This window comes from Cyprinodon variegatus, unplaced genomic scaffold (genome assembly GCF_000732505.1).
Source record: "Cyprinodon variegatus isolate N-32 unplaced genomic scaffold, C_variegatus-1.0 Scaffold292, whole genome shotgun sequence".
In the NCBI taxonomy this organism is placed as follows: Eukaryota; Metazoa; Chordata; class Actinopteri; order Cyprinodontiformes; family Cyprinodontidae; genus Cyprinodon; species Cyprinodon variegatus.
Genome location: NW_015150745.1, coordinates 734,856 through 755,153, shown reverse-complemented (window position 1 = coordinate 755,153; position 20,298 = coordinate 734,856). Strand labels below are relative to the sequence as shown.

General features: G+C 35.8%; 1 protein-coding gene across 2 annotated transcripts in view; it reads right to left on the bottom strand.

Annotated features, from left to right (window-relative positions):
- Positions 1 to 13,092, bottom strand: part of LOC107090371 (collagen type IV alpha-3-binding protein-like) — a 29,676-nt gene extending 16,584 nt beyond the window's left edge. Inside the window, exons 1-2 of one of the 2 annotated variants that reach the window (XM_015383701.1) lie at positions 12,475 to 13,092; positions 9,126 to 9,260 (exon numbers count right to left, since the gene is read on the bottom strand). In XM_015383701.1, the coding sequence (XP_015239187.1) occupies positions 9,126 to 9,260; positions 12,475 to 12,585 (246 nt within the window). In that variant the 5' untranslated portion in view covers positions 12,586 to 13,092. The remainder of the gene's footprint in view (positions 1 to 9,125; positions 9,261 to 12,474) is intronic. The other variant, XM_015383702.1, reaches the window with a different exon arrangement.
- Between the last annotated feature and the right edge of the window lie 7,206 nt (positions 13,093 to 20,298).

Genomic DNA, 20,298 nt, shown 5'->3' with positions numbered 1-20,298 from the left:
GAACTCAGATGTAGTGGAGAGGATAGGAGAGCATTTATGCATTCAGCATTTAAAAAATGAAAAAATAAAAACCAGGGATGTTTGAAAGGACACTTTAACAGATAGCCTCAAGGTTAAACAGCTCTCTAGGTCAGAGTAAAGCAGCAGAACAAGCTGCTATATGAGTGAAACAAGGACAAAGAAACAGGAGATAAAAACAGTAATAAAATAAAAATAAATACTATAGCAAAATGAAGAGAGAAAAAAAAATATATAGCTGGACAAAAAAAGTCCTTTATACACAACTGGAATCTATGCGTCACAAACAGCCTACGAACTGCAGCAATACAGTAGGTGAACTATTCACTGGCAAAAATCCCATCCTACCAACAGAAAACTCAACGTTTACAGCATCTAGATTTTCAGAACAATTAGTTAAAGACAGCCGGAGTCAAAGCCATATTAACAAGGTTTAAAGATATGCATGTATAAACCAGCACTGAACACTTCTGTTCATCCGCAGCCATTAAAAAAGCATTGTAGACTTTCACTAAAGCAGCCTCAGTAGAGCACTGCTTTAGAAAGCTAGAACTAAAAGAATCGGAAACCTGTAACTAAAGGAGTTGAAACATCTTTTTCTATTATTTTAGAAAGAAAAGGTGGCTTTCATATAGGGCCAAAATTTGAAATCAGACCAGCATCAAGGTTAATAAAGTGAGGTTTTAATTGTTAAGCCCAGGACACTCAGAACACTAGCTGCTTCCTAAAAAGTTTTAAAAAAGTTAAAGAAAACAAACCACTGGACCTTGTTTTTCAAGCTTGAAGACATTTCGCTTCCCATCCGGGAAGCTTTTTAATATCAAAATGTCTGAATTAGCGTTGCGTTCCAAGTTTTATAGAGTAGCCTTACAAATGCCTTGTTATGGCTTAGAAAACTTGCTAATTGCACTGTATTGAAGCCATTTTGTTTAGCTATTCTGTGGAATGGAACTCAACCCTAATCCAGACATTTTGAATTGAAAAAGTTTCCTGAACGGGAAGCAAAACGTCCAGTGGTTTGTTTTTTATCTCTTTTGGAATGACTATGACCTGGACGACTGGGAATCTTCACCAGCAACACTAGCTGCCTTTCTATTACAAATGTGCGCAAAAAACAATGTTGATATTCTGCTAATTTTGAAAAAAAAAATTACAGTATTTCCATTAAATAATAAATTTAACTAAAGTTGCTTGTGAATACATTTGTTTATGCGATAACTCTCGAAAACACCACGGCAACGGCAGACACAATAAATATATTTCCATATTTCAGGCACGGCTCTAGTGCTCATCGTCACCAACTAGCTGTTAGAAATGGTTTCCTCATGAATCCAAACATGCTGCGCCATCACCCTCCAACTACCGGACTTCCAGTCTACTTCTACCGGTACTTCTTCATTTTTCTGCAAGGCAGTAAAGATCCAGCTGCAGATCAAGTGACTCATTTCTAAGTGTTTCAATTGCAGTTTTGCAAAATCTAAGAATTTCGAAATGACTGAAAAGCCACTCCATCAAAGTGTTAGAAACTTTCAAGTTTTTTTTTCCTTGTTTAAATTGCAATGTTTCCATTTAGCCATTATTTTTCTTGTAATTACAACTTGTGTAGTTGATGGTTAATGGAAACTCAACTACTGCTCAAAATGAACAGGAGCAGTGGCTGTTTAATCATTGTTAGCTTTACCTCCAAGTAATATGATCAGGAAAACACTAATACTATCCTACTTAACAGTGGTGACAGAAGAATGCCATCTGCAAGAGTCTGATTAACTAGCATCAGATCACCAGTCCTAACAGTGAAAAACAGGAAGCACATTCGAGGAAGGAAAGAGGTGACAGATCAACAATCCTGCACACGAATGAAACTATTCCAGAACAAATCTTCTGTCTTGAGCTGAAAAGGCCAAATGAGAGGCTGAGAAGAGAACCTCCAAATAAACTCTGTCAAACATGACAGGTTCAATTAAACTCTATTAATGCTTAGAAAAGCATATGACAGACTGAACTGACAAAAGTTCCTAAGTAAAAAGGACACAATGAAATGAGGAACAGATCTGAAGCAGGAAGTGACCTGTTATAACGCCATGTCAGACTTGTTATACAATATCATTATGCAGTATGTCCTCAAAATTGTGTAAGAAAAAGAAAAAAGAGAAATATCTACCAACAGGGAAGGTAGTTTGGATTGTGCCAGCATGGGTGAGACAGATTTAAAAACTCTTCCTTACTGGGACATTGGAGAAGACATTGCATGATAAGAAAACCTCAATGAAGACTATTTCTGTCACTAAATGTTTGCATTGCCCTGCTTCAGCCCCTATCTAATAGGGATAACACTGGATCAGAGGTTTTCAAACTCTAAGATCTTTTACAGGAGGGAGCACGGTTAGGAGATAAGTTGGCAGCCCTTAGAATTAGTGATACTTGGGTCTCCAGTGCAGGACGTGATATTATGCAGAAATATGAAGGCGGGTTAGCTTGACGCAGTCTGTTTTCTTCAGACATAAACTTCCTTCTCGGCTTCAAAAGAAACCCCTCCTGTCTTCTCCCCTCCAACCTGCCTCAAAGCAGACTACGTGTCTACGGCCACAAAATCCCAAAGTAAATACATTGGAGAACAAACAAATGTACAAAAGCAAGGCTGGATAAAATGGTTTCATTAACAAAGCTAAACTTTCCAATTTTTTTCCTGTTAAAACCCATTAAAACTATTGCAGTGCCTTAAAAGCAATGATTTCTTTCCTTACACTGAAACGACAAACATTCATATACTTTATTTCATTTTTATTTCATGGAAAACCAGTTTTCTGTTTTGGGTTATTTGGGGGTTGACACTTTTGGGACATAAAGCAATCCAAAGAAATGTGTTGTTATTAAGCACCCAGGCCCTCTAACTCAATATTGTCTGAAACACTATATAGTCAAATTAGCTCTTTTAGGGTATATCTCTACTAGAGATCGACTGATAAGGGATTTTTAAGGCCGACAGTGATACTAATTACTTTACAATCAACCTAACTGATACAAGTGCCATTTTTTATCCATTTACAAGATTAAAAAAAATTGCACAATAATAAATGTTACACAAGTTGTAGTTCAAAAAAACAAGAAACATCTATATAAAAGTAAGCTTTAACTATGGATAGTACATGGAAGGAGCATTACCTCAAGGCTTGGCTGCTGAAACATGCTAAGGAATCGGCAAATTAATGCACCTATCAGCAGATACCGATAAAAGAAACAAAAGCCCCAATATTGGCCCGAAATATCAGCTGGATTAAAAAAAAAAAAATGACACTACATTTATCAGTCCAGCTCTTTAAGGGGGCGTTATGGACCTTAAAGTGGGTTTTCCGCCACACTGAACTGAAGGGAGAAAAGCAGATCCATGCAATAATAGAAATAAGAACTTTTTAATGCAAAGGTTAAAGTAGAGTCCTGCACCAATGGTCTACATGCCTGTGCTTAGTGCAAAGGAAATTTGCAATAAAATCGCAAATATAAATTTGGTTGAAAACAATTGCAAGTTTAATTTTTGGCAAAATCGTTCAACTCTACCGGCCGATGTATCAGTAACAGTACACTTTAACATAGAAAGTTTACACATGTTTGTTGGAAAATAATAAAATCTCTACGCCAGTTAGATTAGATGGGCATCAATGCGCACCATTTGTGGAGTTTTTGTCACAGATTTTAGATCAAATTTATGTTATATCTGGACATCTTTTATTAGCCTGCTTCCTTGAAGGCTCTGCTGTTAGAGTTAGTGTCAATGTCCTGTCCATTTATACTGAGATTAAATAACATAAAGGAAGAATTCATTTACTAAATAGTTAACCTCTTAAAGTCGTAGGGTAATGGCTTTTCCAAACGTTGCAGTTCCGAAATCTCCCGAGAGGTCCACGACTTTACACTTTTTAAATATGATTTCCCTATGACTGTACGAGTTTTCTAACTCAATGATGGTTTATTACATGAAACTTCCCCTAGAATATCAGAGTTTGTGGCTGTAATGTGAGAAAATGTGAGTAAGTGAGAATGGTATGTATATTTTTGTAGTCTTAATCTTTCAAAGTTCTCCTAATGACAGAGCAGCAGGAATGCATTTTTGCCGACTTTGGGCAAACAAAATCGGGATAAGTACAGCAGTGCAGGAATGAAGTAATGAGTCACCAAGAGGTCAAAGAAAAAGAAGGGTAAAGGGAAGGCTACATCAGTAAGGATGAACGGCCATGTCAGAGCAATCCACATACACAAACATTCAGACTAAGGTTTGTTTATCTTGACCCTCCTCATAACCCCTGTTGAGAGGGAAGTCATGTGCTATGAGGAACAATCATATTTCCTGGCAGAAGACATGTTGCAAATGTCCTGAAAAACATTGAAATGCCCCATCTGACTTCAGCTTGATCTCATTTGATCTATTTAACCAATGCAGACATGTTTTATGGTTCAAGGATAAAAGGCTGATTTTTACATCCTGCCTCAGAAAAGTCCAAACAATCCAGGCCGAATCAGCTAAAGATGGATCCAGCCTGTGTTACTCACCAATTCCAGAAAAGGGGGGGGGGGGTTACAAGTAGGCCAGTGTACTCCTATTAACTGGCTGTGGAGCTAAAAATGGCAGCGGTGGTTGTCAGGCTTTGTAGGTGGCAGTTAGAAACCCACTTTTTTGGGGCTTTTTTTTGCACTGGTAGGAAAACTCACAATCACACCAAAGAAAAAAATGAAAAAGGACAAACCAACCTCTGAAATCCTACACAGGAAGGAGGCCCTTCCTACCAACAGGTTGTGATGCTTCTAGTCAGTTCATTTGAATTCTTAGTTATCATTAAGCAGTTTTTCTTAATTTAAAAAAAGAATGCCTTGCAAATAAGCACAACAAACAACTAAGCCGTTTTTGTTTTGTTTTTTTTCCACAGCTCTAGAGTTCCAACTTAAATCTCAAAGTGACTAACCTCTGACCTAAATAACTCCCATGAACCCCTGTCTTGTTTGGAAATGTACTGACCTCATTTAAAAATCTATTTCTACTGTTTCTGCAAAGCAAGAGGTCTTGACATGGGAAAGTCACACATAAAAGCTTTAAACCTCCTTTGCTAAACCACAAAAAAAAAAACGTAACACTTTTTTAATTAAAAAAACATCTTTAAACGACAACAAGTGGAGGGAGAAGTCAGGGCCGCAGAGCATCACATGGGGGTTAATATTTACATATGCTGGGAATGGATAAAGCTGAACAAACAGAGCCAATAACACCGGCTGCTTTCCAATGCCTGGGAAAAGTGACTTATTACTGTTTGGAAAAAGACACATCCTGGGCTTCTGTCAGGAAACAGCCAGAAGTAAACTGATGACTAGTTTTAGGTACATTTCTGGATGCTTGGAAATGTAGGACAGAATCCATGACAGGATAAGCTTGTGTGGCTTAGCCTCAATCGCTACGTCAATCTAACAGTCTGCTGCTATAATTCAAGCTTTATCTCATGCCGTATCACAACAAATGGGGGTGGGGGTGCAGTTTCCAAACAAAATGTTACCACATGAGCAACTGTTTAGTTGCTAAAACAGTCACTGCCTCTCATCAAGCAGAACTCTTCGACACCAACAAGATTCCTTGGTAGAAGAAACACAGGTCATAATCTGCCATTTGAGAGAATTCTCATCTGAGATTCAAGACTTTTTTTTTTTACCATGAAAGTGAGAAAGAGCAGCGTCCCCGCAACAGAAGAAAAGCCCGGTGCCACTTTTTAAAAATTCTGAAGGCCATTAGAAAAGCAGAAAGAAAAAAATATTCAACAAAGCAGATTATTGCAGTGCATAATTTGGCTGGTTTATCAATAGCCAATTCTGTAAATCCAAACAAGTGGAGTTTTTAATCCCCATGACAACATAAGACTGCATGACACGGGAAACGGATTGGGAATAAACATCCTTTATTATTATTCCCTGTCCTTTACCTGTATAGAATATTCCTAACACTGTCCAGGATGTATACTAGTAAAAATGATCCTCAGGTATAGAAATTTAGAGGCCAGATAACTGATATTAATATGCAACATGTAGGGTTGATGCAGTCCTTTGCATTTATGATACTGCAAATTAATATTACAAATACATAATACAGATTATGACTGATTAAATATATCCTGCAGCTCTGTTGGCATCATAGCCTCAAATAACTGCATTTAAAATCAAAGATGGCTACAGTGGCCAGAAATCTACAACTACATACTTAGACAGACTTTGTTGTCATTTGAAGCTATAAACCGTCACTGACACATTATGGCTAAGTATGGATTTTTGAACTCTTTTTCATGACACTCCTCTATACAGGTTAGATTTGTGTAATACATATAATGGTGGTCCTGTATGTACAAAAAGCCCTATATGTATAACCCAACCCAACATCTCTCTCTGACCTGTGTGCCGAGTTCATTAGTCGATTCTTAATGATCTCTAACAAACCTCTGAGGCCTTCATACAAAAACAGGATTAGTCCTGAGAAGAATCACATGCTAGTGGATTTATTAGTCTGGAAACAAATAAGGGAAACTGGCTGCACTGGTAGAAGTTTATCCGAGTAAAGAAGGCCGACCCCATCTATTGCACTGCGTTGTTGTCCTGCCTGTAAAATCCCATCAGAGTGCTTTGAAGTTTGTGATTCTAATACAACAAAACATAAAAATCAATACAGCTATTAAATTTGAACTGAGTGTCAGCTTTAGATGCAACACAAAAAATAAAAAAACAGGAGGACTCGGAGTGTTTAGTCACTGAAACTAATGGCATTTTGAAAATCGAATTAAAACACAAGAGCAGAAAACTAAGGGGTGAATTTTTTCCATTATTGTTGTAATCAAATAAAATAGAAAAAACACAGTTGGTCAATTGAAATTTGAATAAAAAAATTACAAAAAGCAATCCGGAAATTGAACTTTGATGTGAGACTAAGTTGACTGTTTAGATTTCTTGTTTCAAATTTGTCTTTCAAAGTATTTTTTTTTATCTTGTATTTTCACTTTTTTCAACTGGCTGTGTCCAAATGTCCGTCCTAAATCCCTAAATTTAGAGCGGAAAAGATATAGTGAGCTTAAGGGATGCACGATATAATTCGGCCCCCTATCGGTATCGGCCTTAAAATTGAATATCGGACACCCCACCGATATTTAACCCGATATTTGATCAGCTTCTGAGTTTCTAAAGTCTAAAAAAAAATAAAATAAATACTACTTCTTCCTCAAAAACGTATTTTTTTACAGACTTAAAAAATTCTAAAGACGAGGGAAAAAATATTGATAGATTAAAATATCACAATATCTTCATATGCTGATATATTTCCATTTAAAAACACCACATCAATCACTTTTACTAATGAAATTTTGCTATATGTCATCGTTATGCTACGAAATTCCCCGAAAATTCACAAAATTTTGCCATATTTTTATATGTTGATATATTGACGCGGTATTAATCCATTTTACTAACAAAATCTTACAAGAATTTGCAAAATATCACGAGAGTTTGTAACAGAACGATGAAATTTCACGAGATTTTGAAAGTAAAATAGATCGATACCACGTTTTTAAAAATCAATTTGATATCAGCATATGAAAATATATTTGAGTATATTATTTTTTCAAGTGTCAGAAATGGATAACAAAACTGCTATTTTCAATGACTACTTATTTTTGTCCAGCTTTAACATCGGTATCGATATCGGTTATCGGCTACATGAGTTTTAAAATATCGGCATATCGGATATCGGCCAAAATCCCAATATCGTGCATCCCTAGTGAGCTTTATAGTGAACTAAGTTAACTGACCGTTCGGACAGATGATCATTACTTTCTGTGCCGTGTTGGTCATTTTAACTCCGCCTGCCCGCACAGTGCTTGTGCCATCTTTGTTATTTTTCACTGCCACAACAAATTCCATGGTGCTTTGCGAGGAGAGTTCTCGCAAAGCATGATGGGATTTATCTGCTTGTCTATTGACCATGGATGATCACTACTTTACATGGTGCATTGTGGTAAATTTCAAGTCCTCTATTTTTTCATCCAACAGACGCTCAGACACTCATCTAAAATGGCATAACCACTTCATAGTTCCCTATATAATGATTAGGGTGGATGTTTGGGCACAGCGATTCCCTTCACTTCTGGGGGAGGAATTTTCTCTGGAGGGAGGAGTGAAGATCCATTTCTATTGGCCTGCATGGACATTAACAACAACATCTTATTGGTCAATATTGGGCTAGAGGCAAGGAGAAAATCTGTGAAACTCAAAAGGAAAAAAATTCAACTAGTAAACTCAATCTGAAAAACACAAATTGAAATTAATTTACAAAATATTAAATCTTTTTGTAAAAATTTCCCTTGAAACAATACAATTTGAAAAATAAAATAAGAAAATATAAAGAATTCAAAATGTTCTTTTTTATCTAAAATTAACAAAACATATTCTTTACTCTCAATAATAATGGAACAAAACTCCCTCCATAGAAACTAGCTTCTGTTCTGACCTTCCAAAGCCTGATAACTCTGGATGATTAGATTGTATTTTTGAAAGGATATGAGACAAAGACAACAGACCCATACTGCCTGTTTCTAAAATGCAGGGTTATGCTTTTGGGAGGCAGATAAAAGGCTACAGGGACGCCACGATGATATACTGTATATGATGGATTCAACATTGGTCAACATTTGAACATAAATGGATTTTAAGAATGCAAAAGATGCATATATAACTGGCCAAAAAAACGAAGCAGAATTCCTGCTCAAACCAAATTAATTATGGTGTTTAGGATCAAAATCCTAACTTTCTACACTATTCTGACAAGGCATTCTAAAGGCACAGTATGGAAAAATACTGCTTCCGTTATATGTTTTTAAGCCAAAACAAGGCTTTGTTGGGCTACTCTATAAAGCTTGGAACTCAACACTAATTTAGACATTATGTATTGAAAAAGCTTCCTGGGTGGGAAGCAAAATGTCTTCAAACTTGGAAAACAAAGTCTAGTTGATTATTTTTTAACTTTTTAGAATGACTATGGCTGACTGAGAATCTTCACCAGCACACTGCTTCCTTTATAACCCTTCAGTACTCACCGTAATCACAGCTTTGCTCAGGCAGAGGGAACCCCTACAGCCATACTCCGTCTCATCCTGAGACTTGTAGTAGCTCAGGGTGTTGTTCTTCAGCACAACCCAACGATCCTGCCAGCCATGGATGTAGTTTGTCCACTGAGAAAAAAAAAAGAAAAAATATTGACAGATAATACAGCTGAATTTTCAAAACGAGGCAGAAAAACATATAAAATAAACTCTTTAGTTCACTGAGCGCAGCTTAAGAGCACACGACTGGTATGTTGTAGCATATTTGGAAGCTGCACTCTTTACAGCATTTTACACCCCTTGTGTTCAACTTTATACTAGAAAAATACTTTAACCTAAGACTGGGCAACAAAACAATATCAATGTATATGGCAATAGATACACAATTCTATAAAGAGAAATGATGTCTAATGGAAATGTTATAAGTTTGTTAACTCTAACCCAGAGCCACATGGAATTCTGGGGGATACAGACAGGGGAAAGGAGTTGGTGTCTGAACCTCTCACAGCCAAGCTAACCAAGGCTGGTGGTAGAGCTGACCTATTTTTTAAAGGTTAATATGTTACATTTTTGATAGTTTTGTTAAAGTAAACACAAAAGTAGTAGTGGTGGTAGGAGAAGTAGTGAAGGAAAATGATAAATAGTTTAACGTTTTAATAGCAATATCCAAAAATTTTATTGCACCACTTTAAATACATGATTTAATCACATGAAAATGATGATGGGAGTATTGAACTTAAAGTCGTAGGGCAGCAGCTGTGCCAACCGTTGCATTTCTGAATTCTCCCGAGTAGTGCACGACTTTACACGAGTGAATAAAGTGAATTTGATTGGTTGTTTATCAAGAGGGCGGGGTTGTTGTGGCGGAAGGTTTGCAAGCATGTTTGGTTGTGGCCGGTTTCTCTGAAGCATCTTGCTAACCAGTTAAGAACTTAGTGCTAGTAGATTCCCAATTGGAAATTGATATATGATCGGCCTAATTTAGGTGTACAGGCTGATGTATAACTAACTGGCCTGAATCAGTTAATGAAAAAAAAAAAAAAAAAAACGATTTTAAGACAGGATTTTTTTAAATAGAAATTTTCTAAATTTAGGGAAAATATAATCCTATAAAGAGTACATTTATATACATGTTTAAGCCAGAATGATTTGACATTTAAATATGACTTCCCTACGACTTTCTTCAGCAGCTTTAAAAAAGCGTTAATCAGGAAAAAGTGCAAGGATGGGTACAAAAAATACACATAAACACCGAAAAAGATTTGGCAGTAGTAACTTAATTAAAAAAGGGATTGTTAAAGTAAACCAAAACCCAGACTTTACCAGATTTGTTTGCTGTTTTTTTTAAGAAATCAAACTACCCATTTCCTTGCACTTCAAGGTTTTTCACCATTTCATTGGTTTAAAACATAAAAGCCTAGTAAGAAATCTTTATGATATTGATTTATTACAACAAAATGAGAAAAAGTTTAACAGATTTGTATTGTTTTACCTCTACATTTGCGACGAGAACAACCGAAGCTTTTGAACGAGAGTTGGCTCCGTTTCTCAAAAAGTCATGGCAGGGCAGAAAAGTCACACCAGTGCACAATCATCAATCCTTTCTGTAGTCATGACGTATATAATGCAAACAGGTGAGCCTTACCAAATGTGGATTTGTTTAATCTTACAATTTGCTTGGTTAGCGGGTCAGCATGCAATCTGTTTAGAGATAATCTGTGTGCACTTAGAAGGATACCACATTAGCTTCCTAACAGCTTATCACCTAAACACTGTGGTTACCCTGCAGAAAATGTAGCCTAAAACAAGGGAGGGAGCAGCAAAAGAGGTTACCACAATGCATGGTGCAAAAAAACAGAGCAGAAGCAACATTTCAAACTATCTATTTGTGACCAATGAGGCCATTTACTGATTTCAGATGTATGTACAGCTGACATGAGACACAGTTGTGCAACAGATATCAAAATAAGCCGTTAATCAGCACAGAAACCACATGATTGGCAAATATAAAAGATTGAGTCATAGGTTTGGACACTCCCTCTATTCATATATAGAATTTGTCTTTTCTGCGTGGGTTTTTGTTGTTACAATTTGTTTTTACATCAAAGTATGAATAAATTTGACTAGGGAACATGATAATCAAGTTTAGTTAAATTAAGATCTGTTGTGTCCAAACAGTTTGCTATCTGTGACACTGCAGTTTTTATGTTGAACTGCTGAAAAACTTTGTAAAGGATTGGAAAAGCATAACTTAACTCTAAACATGTCAACTATCCATCTTTCAGTTTATTATTCCATAATATATAATACTATCCAACATCCATCTGATTTTCTCTTCTTTACACTCATCCAGTTTGTCCATCAGAAATCCCTCCTTCGTCCATTATCCTTCTCAACCATCCACACATTCATCTGTCCATCTTTCATGTTTATTAAGACTAACCATCCATGTAATAACCATCACCCATCCATTTGTCCATTATCCACACATTCATACTTCTTTATTTCTTACTCTGTTTTTTTAGCATGTCCCATAAAATGTTTCCAAATCGATCTTAAAAGCCCGGAGAAACAGGTTTAAGGTAAAAAAAAAAAAAAAAAGATGCTGGATGTGTTCTTCTGAAGAGGCACAGCAGTAAAGTATGGATTACACAGACAGCTCATCTGTTTCTTTTAGGGTTCTGCTTTGGGATCAGATGGGGATTACCAGCCTGCATCTGAGATAACCCAGCCCAGAAACAGGCATGCTAGCATTTGTCAAACCTTTTTTTGTAATAAAATAATGAAAAAAAACTTATTTATTGTAATTATACCAAAATATTCTGGAGAGATATGTCCATTTTTATTCATCCAAAAAAAATCTTAACATTACTTTAACAGATAAGGATGTTTTGTTTGGGATATAGAAATGTAAACTTGTCAAAACAGGATTTTCATATGATATAATTTTCTTTTATTATTATTTATGGTAAATATGTTCACACCTCCAAATATTTACAACAAAAACCTAATTTCCAGATTTTATTATCTTCTATTAATATCTATATAGAATCCTTAAAATTTAGTTAAAAGCCATGCAAATTATAACTGCCCTTAAAGAATTATAACCCTCGAGCATAGATTAGATTTTGACATTTTAAGATAACAGTTGTGTTCTGTAAAGCCCTTTGTTGTTGTATAGGTTTGTAATTGTAATTCATGTATGCTATTTTTTTGTTTTTGCAATAAAAAAAAGGGTTTGTCAAACCTCTTCCTGACTGATGTGAATCTACTCCATCCTTAACCGTTAAAATTAAACCATCCATGGCTGATTAGCTTAAGTTTAGGTTAAAACATGGCTTACCTTACTGAGTACTCCACTGAACTCTACAACACCAGCAGGGTGTCCATACTCCTCTCTGGGCTCTAAATCCTCCTCAGAGCCGGAGGAGTTCCAACTTTGGTTGTCTGACATTATTTTTGTTGAATATATCCGACTACAAACAACCAAACAAACGGGGCATGTGAAATTCAGAAGCAGATACCGTTCATGAATCCATGCTGAGCTCTTATCGACTGATTAATAGCTCCGTCTGCTCGGACAGTTCACCAAAAATAGCGGAGGGATCGATGCGTAGCTCCCACCGGGCTGCCTCTGCTAGCTTCAGATGTTTCCAGTCATTCGGTGCTCAAACGGCAGTAATACGAAATAATAAAAAATGTCAGCTGAGCCCCAGCCGTTAACTGTCAACTCCGCTATACCGACACTCCCCTTTGGCGAACTCCGGCTCTCAGAAGTGGCAGAAATGGATAAAATTCAGCATAATGCGTAGAGATACGCTTCACTAGTTGTTGTTTTTTAAACGGCGCGTAGGCTCGCAGTCTCCCCGGTAATGTTTTGGTTTTGCTCGGTAAACCAGTGACAGCTCAACGCATCTGCGCCATAACGGTCGTAGCTTCCCCCTCCTCCTCTGATGGCTTAAGGAGCGCGTGTTGCAACTTGTGTGGTACGCAGGGGCGCTGGCCTCCGAGTGACGTCACCAGATCCGCTCCTAAATTGGAAGAAAGCTCCTCCCCCTTGTTTATAGTCCTCAAAATAAGCGAGAAGAGTTACTAGAAAACACGACTCAAAGTGAAACTTACGGAATAGGATTAGGGCCAATGAAAAAATAAAAAAGTTTACTGATTTTTAAATTTCATTTGAGTATAATAACAAATAAGTCAAAATTCTGAGTTTAATCTCTAATTCTGAGTTTAATCTCTGAATTCTGACTTTTTTCTCACATTTCTGACTTTAATCACAGAATTTTTACTTTTTTTCCTCACAATTCTGACCTGTTTCTCACAATCTGACTTTAACCTCAGAATTCTGACATTTTTTTTCTCCAAATGCTGACTTTTTTCTCACGTTTTTGACTCTAATCACATAATTCTTACTGTTTTCTCACAATTCTGACTTTAATCTCACAATACTGACATTTATTTCTCCGAATGCTGACTTTTTTCTCACTTTTTTGCCTTTAATCGCAGAACTCTTACTATTTTTTTCACAATTCTGACTTTTTTCTCACAATTCTGACTTTAATCTTACAATTCTGTCATTTTTCTCAGAATTCTGACTTTAATCTCACAATTCCTTACTTTTTTCTCACAATTCTGACTTTAATCTCACAATTCTGACATTTATTTCTCCGAATACTGACTTTTTTCTCACTTTTTTGCCTTTAATCACAGAACTCTTACTATTTTTTTCACAATTCTGACTTTTTTCTCAGAATTCCGACATTAACCAGAGAATTCTTAATTTTTTTCACAATTCTGACTTTAATCTCAGAATTCTGACTTTTTTTCTGACAGCTAACAAACAAGTTAGCATCAAGCCATAGTCATGTCTGTTTTAGAGATTAGCTCTCTTGTTTTCACCTTCAGCTCTTCCATTAATGAAATAGCATCACCTGGGAACCTACTGGCATGTAAAAAGTTGCCTAATTGCGCCATTTTCCACCAGTGAGTTAATGTTCCTCCCAAGAAACTCAAATTTTTGTCAGTGAAGCTGAGTGCGCCCACATTTCTTCCTTCAAGGTGCCCATCTACATTAAGATCCAAAATTCTGAGATTAAAGTCAGAATTCTGACTTTTTTCCCATATTAAACTGAAATAAAATTTAAAAAATCAATCAACTTTTTTTACTTTTTCAGTGTCCCTAATCCCCTCCGGCAAAGATAAGCAAACAAGTTTAAAATGAGAGTGAGTGAAATGCATATTGTTTGAGGTTTTAGCATTCTTATCTCTAATGCAGTTTTCACCAACTGAGCAAAATAATTATGATTTCAATGTTTATTACATTTATGGCTGTTTAAAAGGCACATTAATTGTAAGCAACTAATATATTTTAGTGTTTTTATTTTACATTTTTAAATTTTAGAAAATACCCCACAGATTGAGTGGCTTGCTTAAATTTTTTAGTAATTTTCCAAAATTTAAATTTGGAAAAAATATTTTTCCCCAAATTTGTGACATTAAACTACTAATTTAAATCTATTTTATTGTTTGACCGACTAGAAAAACACAAAAAGATTGAAGAGGTATGAATATTTCTAAAAAGTAATGTCAGTATCTACTATCTTTAACAGAAATGGTTTATATGCTGCATACTGACCAATGCATGGGTGTCACACTCATTTTGGCATTATCAAGTCTTTCAAAGTTTTGCTTCTGCTATATAAATACAACTTTTAATTCATAATTTTATTTACAACAAGCACTCCGCTCTGATGTTATAACTTTATTTTCATGTATGTAACAGTTTTAGTAACTTTGAATGTTTTAAAAGAGCATATTCCTCTGTTTTATGACCCTCATGCAACATTTGTTGCTCTTAATTAACTGGATAAATTGCAGGAGGGGCCTATATTTTCCCCAAATTTCACAATTTTTATGACCCTCTTTACTGCTGAGTGTATACTATGAAATATCTGCCTTAATGTGTGTCTTATTTTTTTAATTTAGTTATAGTTTTTTTTTAAATGAATGACAAAAACTCAAAAATACTTGCAATTTTTTATTATTTCCCTTATCCTTTAAGTTGATTAACAGTACATCATCTTAACCTCCATCAAACTGGTTAAAGCATACTGTTGTAATGTTCCTGTCATCAGTTTTATAGTTTAATCTTATGTTGAATTATTAATTTAGTAAGCACTTACCGGCATATTTTAAAAGCTACACATTGACTGAAATAAAAGATAGCCATTAAAACAATTAACTTTATAGAGAAATAATGAATCAATCACATGTGACACTTAAGCAAAAGCTACAGAAGTCATGACCTCCTGACTCAAAAACCGTTAGGATCTTCTTCATAAAAGCACATGACTGGACTTTGTAAAAGTAAGCAATGACTCTGCAGTAATTAGAGATATCAAAGATGCACAAGAAGCTAAGTACAGGGAGCTGGTGAACTGCTTTCTGGCATGGTGTGGAAACAATCATCTGATCCTGAATGTGAACACAAGGGAGATGATTGTAGATTTCAGAAGGAAGAGAAACAAGTTTAATCCCATTAAAATCATTGAAGAATAAGTGAAGGTGGAGGAGTGGTATTAATACCTTGGTGTTCACCTGGACAACAAACATTACAACAGATGACCCCGTTTCAACCCACCTCCAGCACCTCCTCCACCATCGTAGCTAAAACCTCATCAGAGTTCATTACTCCAGGACTCTTTCTGCATTCCGTGTCTCATTTCAGCCGGTCCGGCAGAAGACCACCATGTTGAGCCTGGTTCTGCCAGAGGTTTCAGGGAGTTTTTCCTCTCCACTGCCGCTTCATGCTTGCTCATCATGGACAGGTTCTCTCAACTTGTGTTATCCAAACTGGACTTCCATCTTCCAGGACCCTGAGTGAAGCTCTAGCATCAGCTCACGCAGTCTACTGGATCTCCCCATAAAGCTCATATATATATATATATATATATATATATATATATATATATATATATATATATATATATATATATATATATATATATATACTCCACTGGGTATCAGATATGAGTGAATAAATTGCACAGGGTCAATAAATAGTAATTGCACATTATACGTTGCACAACTTATTGCCGTTGTAGTGTCGCATTGTAGAGTTTGGTGGCAGCAGAGATGAATAACCTGCGGTAGCGCTTCTTTTTTGGGAGCTTTCAGATCAGAGATGTAATTATTTCAGAGCAATGCTTCTTGTTGGATCTCCACATAATGAGCAGATATATCATTTTTTTATCCAAAAGTTTACATTCTGCTAAATTAAAAAAATTATTTATTAATATGAACATATTAATTAAACAAATTTTTTCAGCCGTAACATCAGTGGTTGTTGACAGCAAGGACATGGTGGTGGTGGTGCCACTGGACCACATGATGGTGAAGACTCTCATGTATTCCCTTGTAAAATATCTGGTAACAACCAAGCATTTGAATAAAGCAGCTCAGTGGGACAAATGTAGCAATATACTGCATAGAACTGCAATGCTAATCATATAGCTACTACTATAGTGCAGTGACATAAGGATGTCATTAATAGCATATGTTCCCGTCCGTAACCATGAGTCATGTGATAATCCTTAGGTGATTTACTCAGCACTGTGTTTGTCTGGTGGATGTCAACAAATTAAAGGAGGGAAAAGGAGAGCATTATTATCTGGGCCGGGTGGTTTGTGGGCTAGCTTGTTTTCAGAAAAGTCATGAGACTTCTAATAAGAGCAACAGTGAGGTCTGCACTTCCATTAAGATGAGGTTAGAGTGGGAGGAAGTGAAGGTTTCACCCATATCAGAGTAGTGAAAAGATTGATTTGATGTAAAGTATTGCTTTTCACACTTGTAGAATCATTGATAGAAACCTGTTCAGACTATTTGGAGTCAGAGAGAGGGGAGTGATCTGGGTTTGTTTTATAGGAGCAGAGCAACAGGTGGCCTGGCAGGTCAGACCCTTATCTCCAACATCTCCCAGGTAAAATCAGATCTGGTTTCCTGCAGCCAATCCGTTTGTTACACATTACCGCCCTGAAAACCCCGCTGGTCGCCTGGCAACATGCCGGCTCTGGCTCGGGAAGGGGTTGTTGTTTGACTGGAAAGGATTTAGGCAGTTGATGTAATCATAGTGACATACAAATTGTTCCCCAGTCAGAGAATCTGTGATTCATTTAGAGGCCAGGAGAGTCAAGGATCATGACTCAGGCAGGGATGACGGAGCAGTAAACTGATTAAATCACATCCTCCTCCGAGCCTTGTTTTCCTCTTGGATCAGCAGCTCCGAGTGGCCAAAAAGGAAGGAAGCAGATGCTTTTGCAGGATGGGGGATTTTTGTTCATATCAGTCCAGAGAGAATTAGGAAAGCTGAACAAGTGTTTTGCACATGTCATTAAATAAATATAATTTTTAATGGATGCTCAAGAAGTGCATCCAGGGATGATGTTAAGTGGAGGTTTTTGAGGACCCAAATGCAGAGGTGGGGAGGCTGGGGTGAGTTTGTAGATTTAATTACACGTCCAAGGAAACAGAGCAAAAAATCTAAAAATACTGAGAACCAAAAAAATCCAATAACATCAGGGTTAACACATGGGGAGCAAGGAGACGACAAAGCAACTCAACAATAACGACAAGGAACCAGCAAACAGTGACTAAACATGAGGTGTATAAATGGGAGAATTTCAAAGACCAGGCTAATCAGCAGATTGGGAGCAGGTGTGGACAGAGGAGTCTAGAAGGGAGCTAGGGAAAAAAAAAAAGACTGACACAAGAGGGCAGCAGAGGGCAAAAAATACCAAGGAACTCCAATTCAATAAAAATTGACTACAATAACACAAAATGGAAATAAAATCAATAAATTAGAAAACACAGAACGACATGAATCAAAGTATAACTGAAAACTAAAAAAAAGAAAACTTAAACAGAACCCAAAACATGCAGAGTCATGACAGATGTCCGCTTTATAATGCAATCTCATATTGATCATGGAGGATTGAGGCTACTTTAAATCCTCTGCTGGTGGTTTGTAGTGTGACATTGAAAAAACAAAACTGATCATCATCATATATATTTTTCCCCATCATGAGGCAGTTAGTAACTAGTTACATTTACTGGAATTTACAGGAATAACCTAGAATGAAGTGTACTTCAAAGATAAGTTGTAATTTATTTGTAAGTAATTATCTTGTGAGCATAACACTACTATAACTTGAGCAGAATTTTCTGGTGACTCCAGCCACCATGAGCAACCTGAGCTATTTGGAGATCAGGTGAAAATACATGAAGCAGCAAATAAGTTCCTTTCACAACATATGTTAAACCCTTAGTGTAAAGATTTGGTTTTATACACTGCAAAACCTGAAATATAAGTAGTATTGTTCCTCTTGAATTAAGTTCCTTTTGTCCAGTTAAGTAAGATAATTAATCAGTGGATTAAGACAGTTTGCATTTAATGCAAGAAAAACAACGTTATGACCTTATTTTATTTTTGATATCAAATTATCTTATTTTATGCATAAAAATACTTATTCCATTGGTAGATTATAATAATTACTTGCTCAATTGAAGGATACAATTCCTTATTTTTATAGTTATTGCAGAGTTACTTTATGTTAAGAAAGTATATAATATAGAAAAGGGCTTCTTCTGCACAAATGTGTTATTTTGTGGCCATGAACCATTATTTATTAACTCTACTAGATATTTTAATACCAGAATTTTGCACGTAGCTGTCTCTTTTTGATTGGATTACTTTATTTATCAAAGGTAGAATGAGAGGAATCTGATTGGCCTGATTCCACATAAAACAGTCACATATTGACAATCAAAACTCCGCCCCCTGTTTTTGCATACACATTGTGCAATGCAGAACCAACAAAGATGTCCTTAAACTAATTCTTGGAAGAGTAGTCAGTTTGCATCATTTGTAAATAAAGAAGACATGAAAGGCTTTTGGAAATCGCGAACAAATTGAGGTAATTCAAGTTTTAAAATAATAAATAAATAAATAAAACAACAACTTGTGCCTCCTCCGATTATCAGGACATGAAAACCCAATTCTTGAAACCCTTTTTTCTTTGTCTAACTCTTCTGTACAGCTGATAAATTACTTGTTTTCTTTTCAAGCTTTGCATTTTGGAACTGAGAGTAAATAAAGACTTAAAATACAAATAATTTTATATTTGTTTTTAGTTTACATTTTAAAATCTTCTCTTGTGGTTTACACTAAATGTTCAAAAAGATCTTCTGTTATAACAGTTGTTCTAATAACCATCTTTGGGCACATGGAAGCACATAAAGCACCCTTATTTACACATTTATATATAAATTTATATATGACTGACTCATCAGCGAAAACTAAATGCTATAAAGCTTTTAAATGCTAATTAAAAAGTCAGCTGACATTTAAAAAACAAGCTTTATTTTATCTTGAGTGAATAAAACTTGTTAAACACAAACGGGTCATAACATCAGAAGCACCATTCAGTGAAAAAATGAGAGCAATTGCAAAGGAAATTAAATAGTTTTTTTCTTTTTTATTGATAAAACATTGATGCTAATTTAAAAGTCCTACCTTCTATGGCTACATCATTGCTTCTGCAGAAGCAAAGCAGTATGATGCTGCCACCCAGAGGTTTGATAATGTATCAGAGTCATTTGTGAACTCTTTGCTTTCCCCATTTTAAAATTACAGCCATAAATTCATGGCTTACCGCATTCAGTTTTCTAGCATGTTACTGTCACTCAACAATATATAAACCATGTAGGGTTTGGCTGTTTTTAATCTCAGGATATGTTTTTCTTAATGCGATTCAGAGAACAAACACATTAGTTGTTTACTATAACAAGTAATTTACAGATTATTAATCAATTATTATTCATTTTTTAATCAGAAAAACTAATTTTTGTGTCAGACCTGCACAAACAAACCTTGAAAGAGCCTAATCACTTTCTTTTCAGAATGATAAATCCCAAGGCATATTTAAAGAGTCTTATTAGACAGTACCTTTAATTGAATTAATGAATGGATTTTGGACGGATCATGAAACATCCTTGCCCTCCCCCCAGTTTCTTATTTTATGCATGTTCGTCAGACGTGACACTTTTCCGAGAATACATTTCTAAATTTAAATATTTGTCAAAGCAACATTATCAAACACAAAAAGTA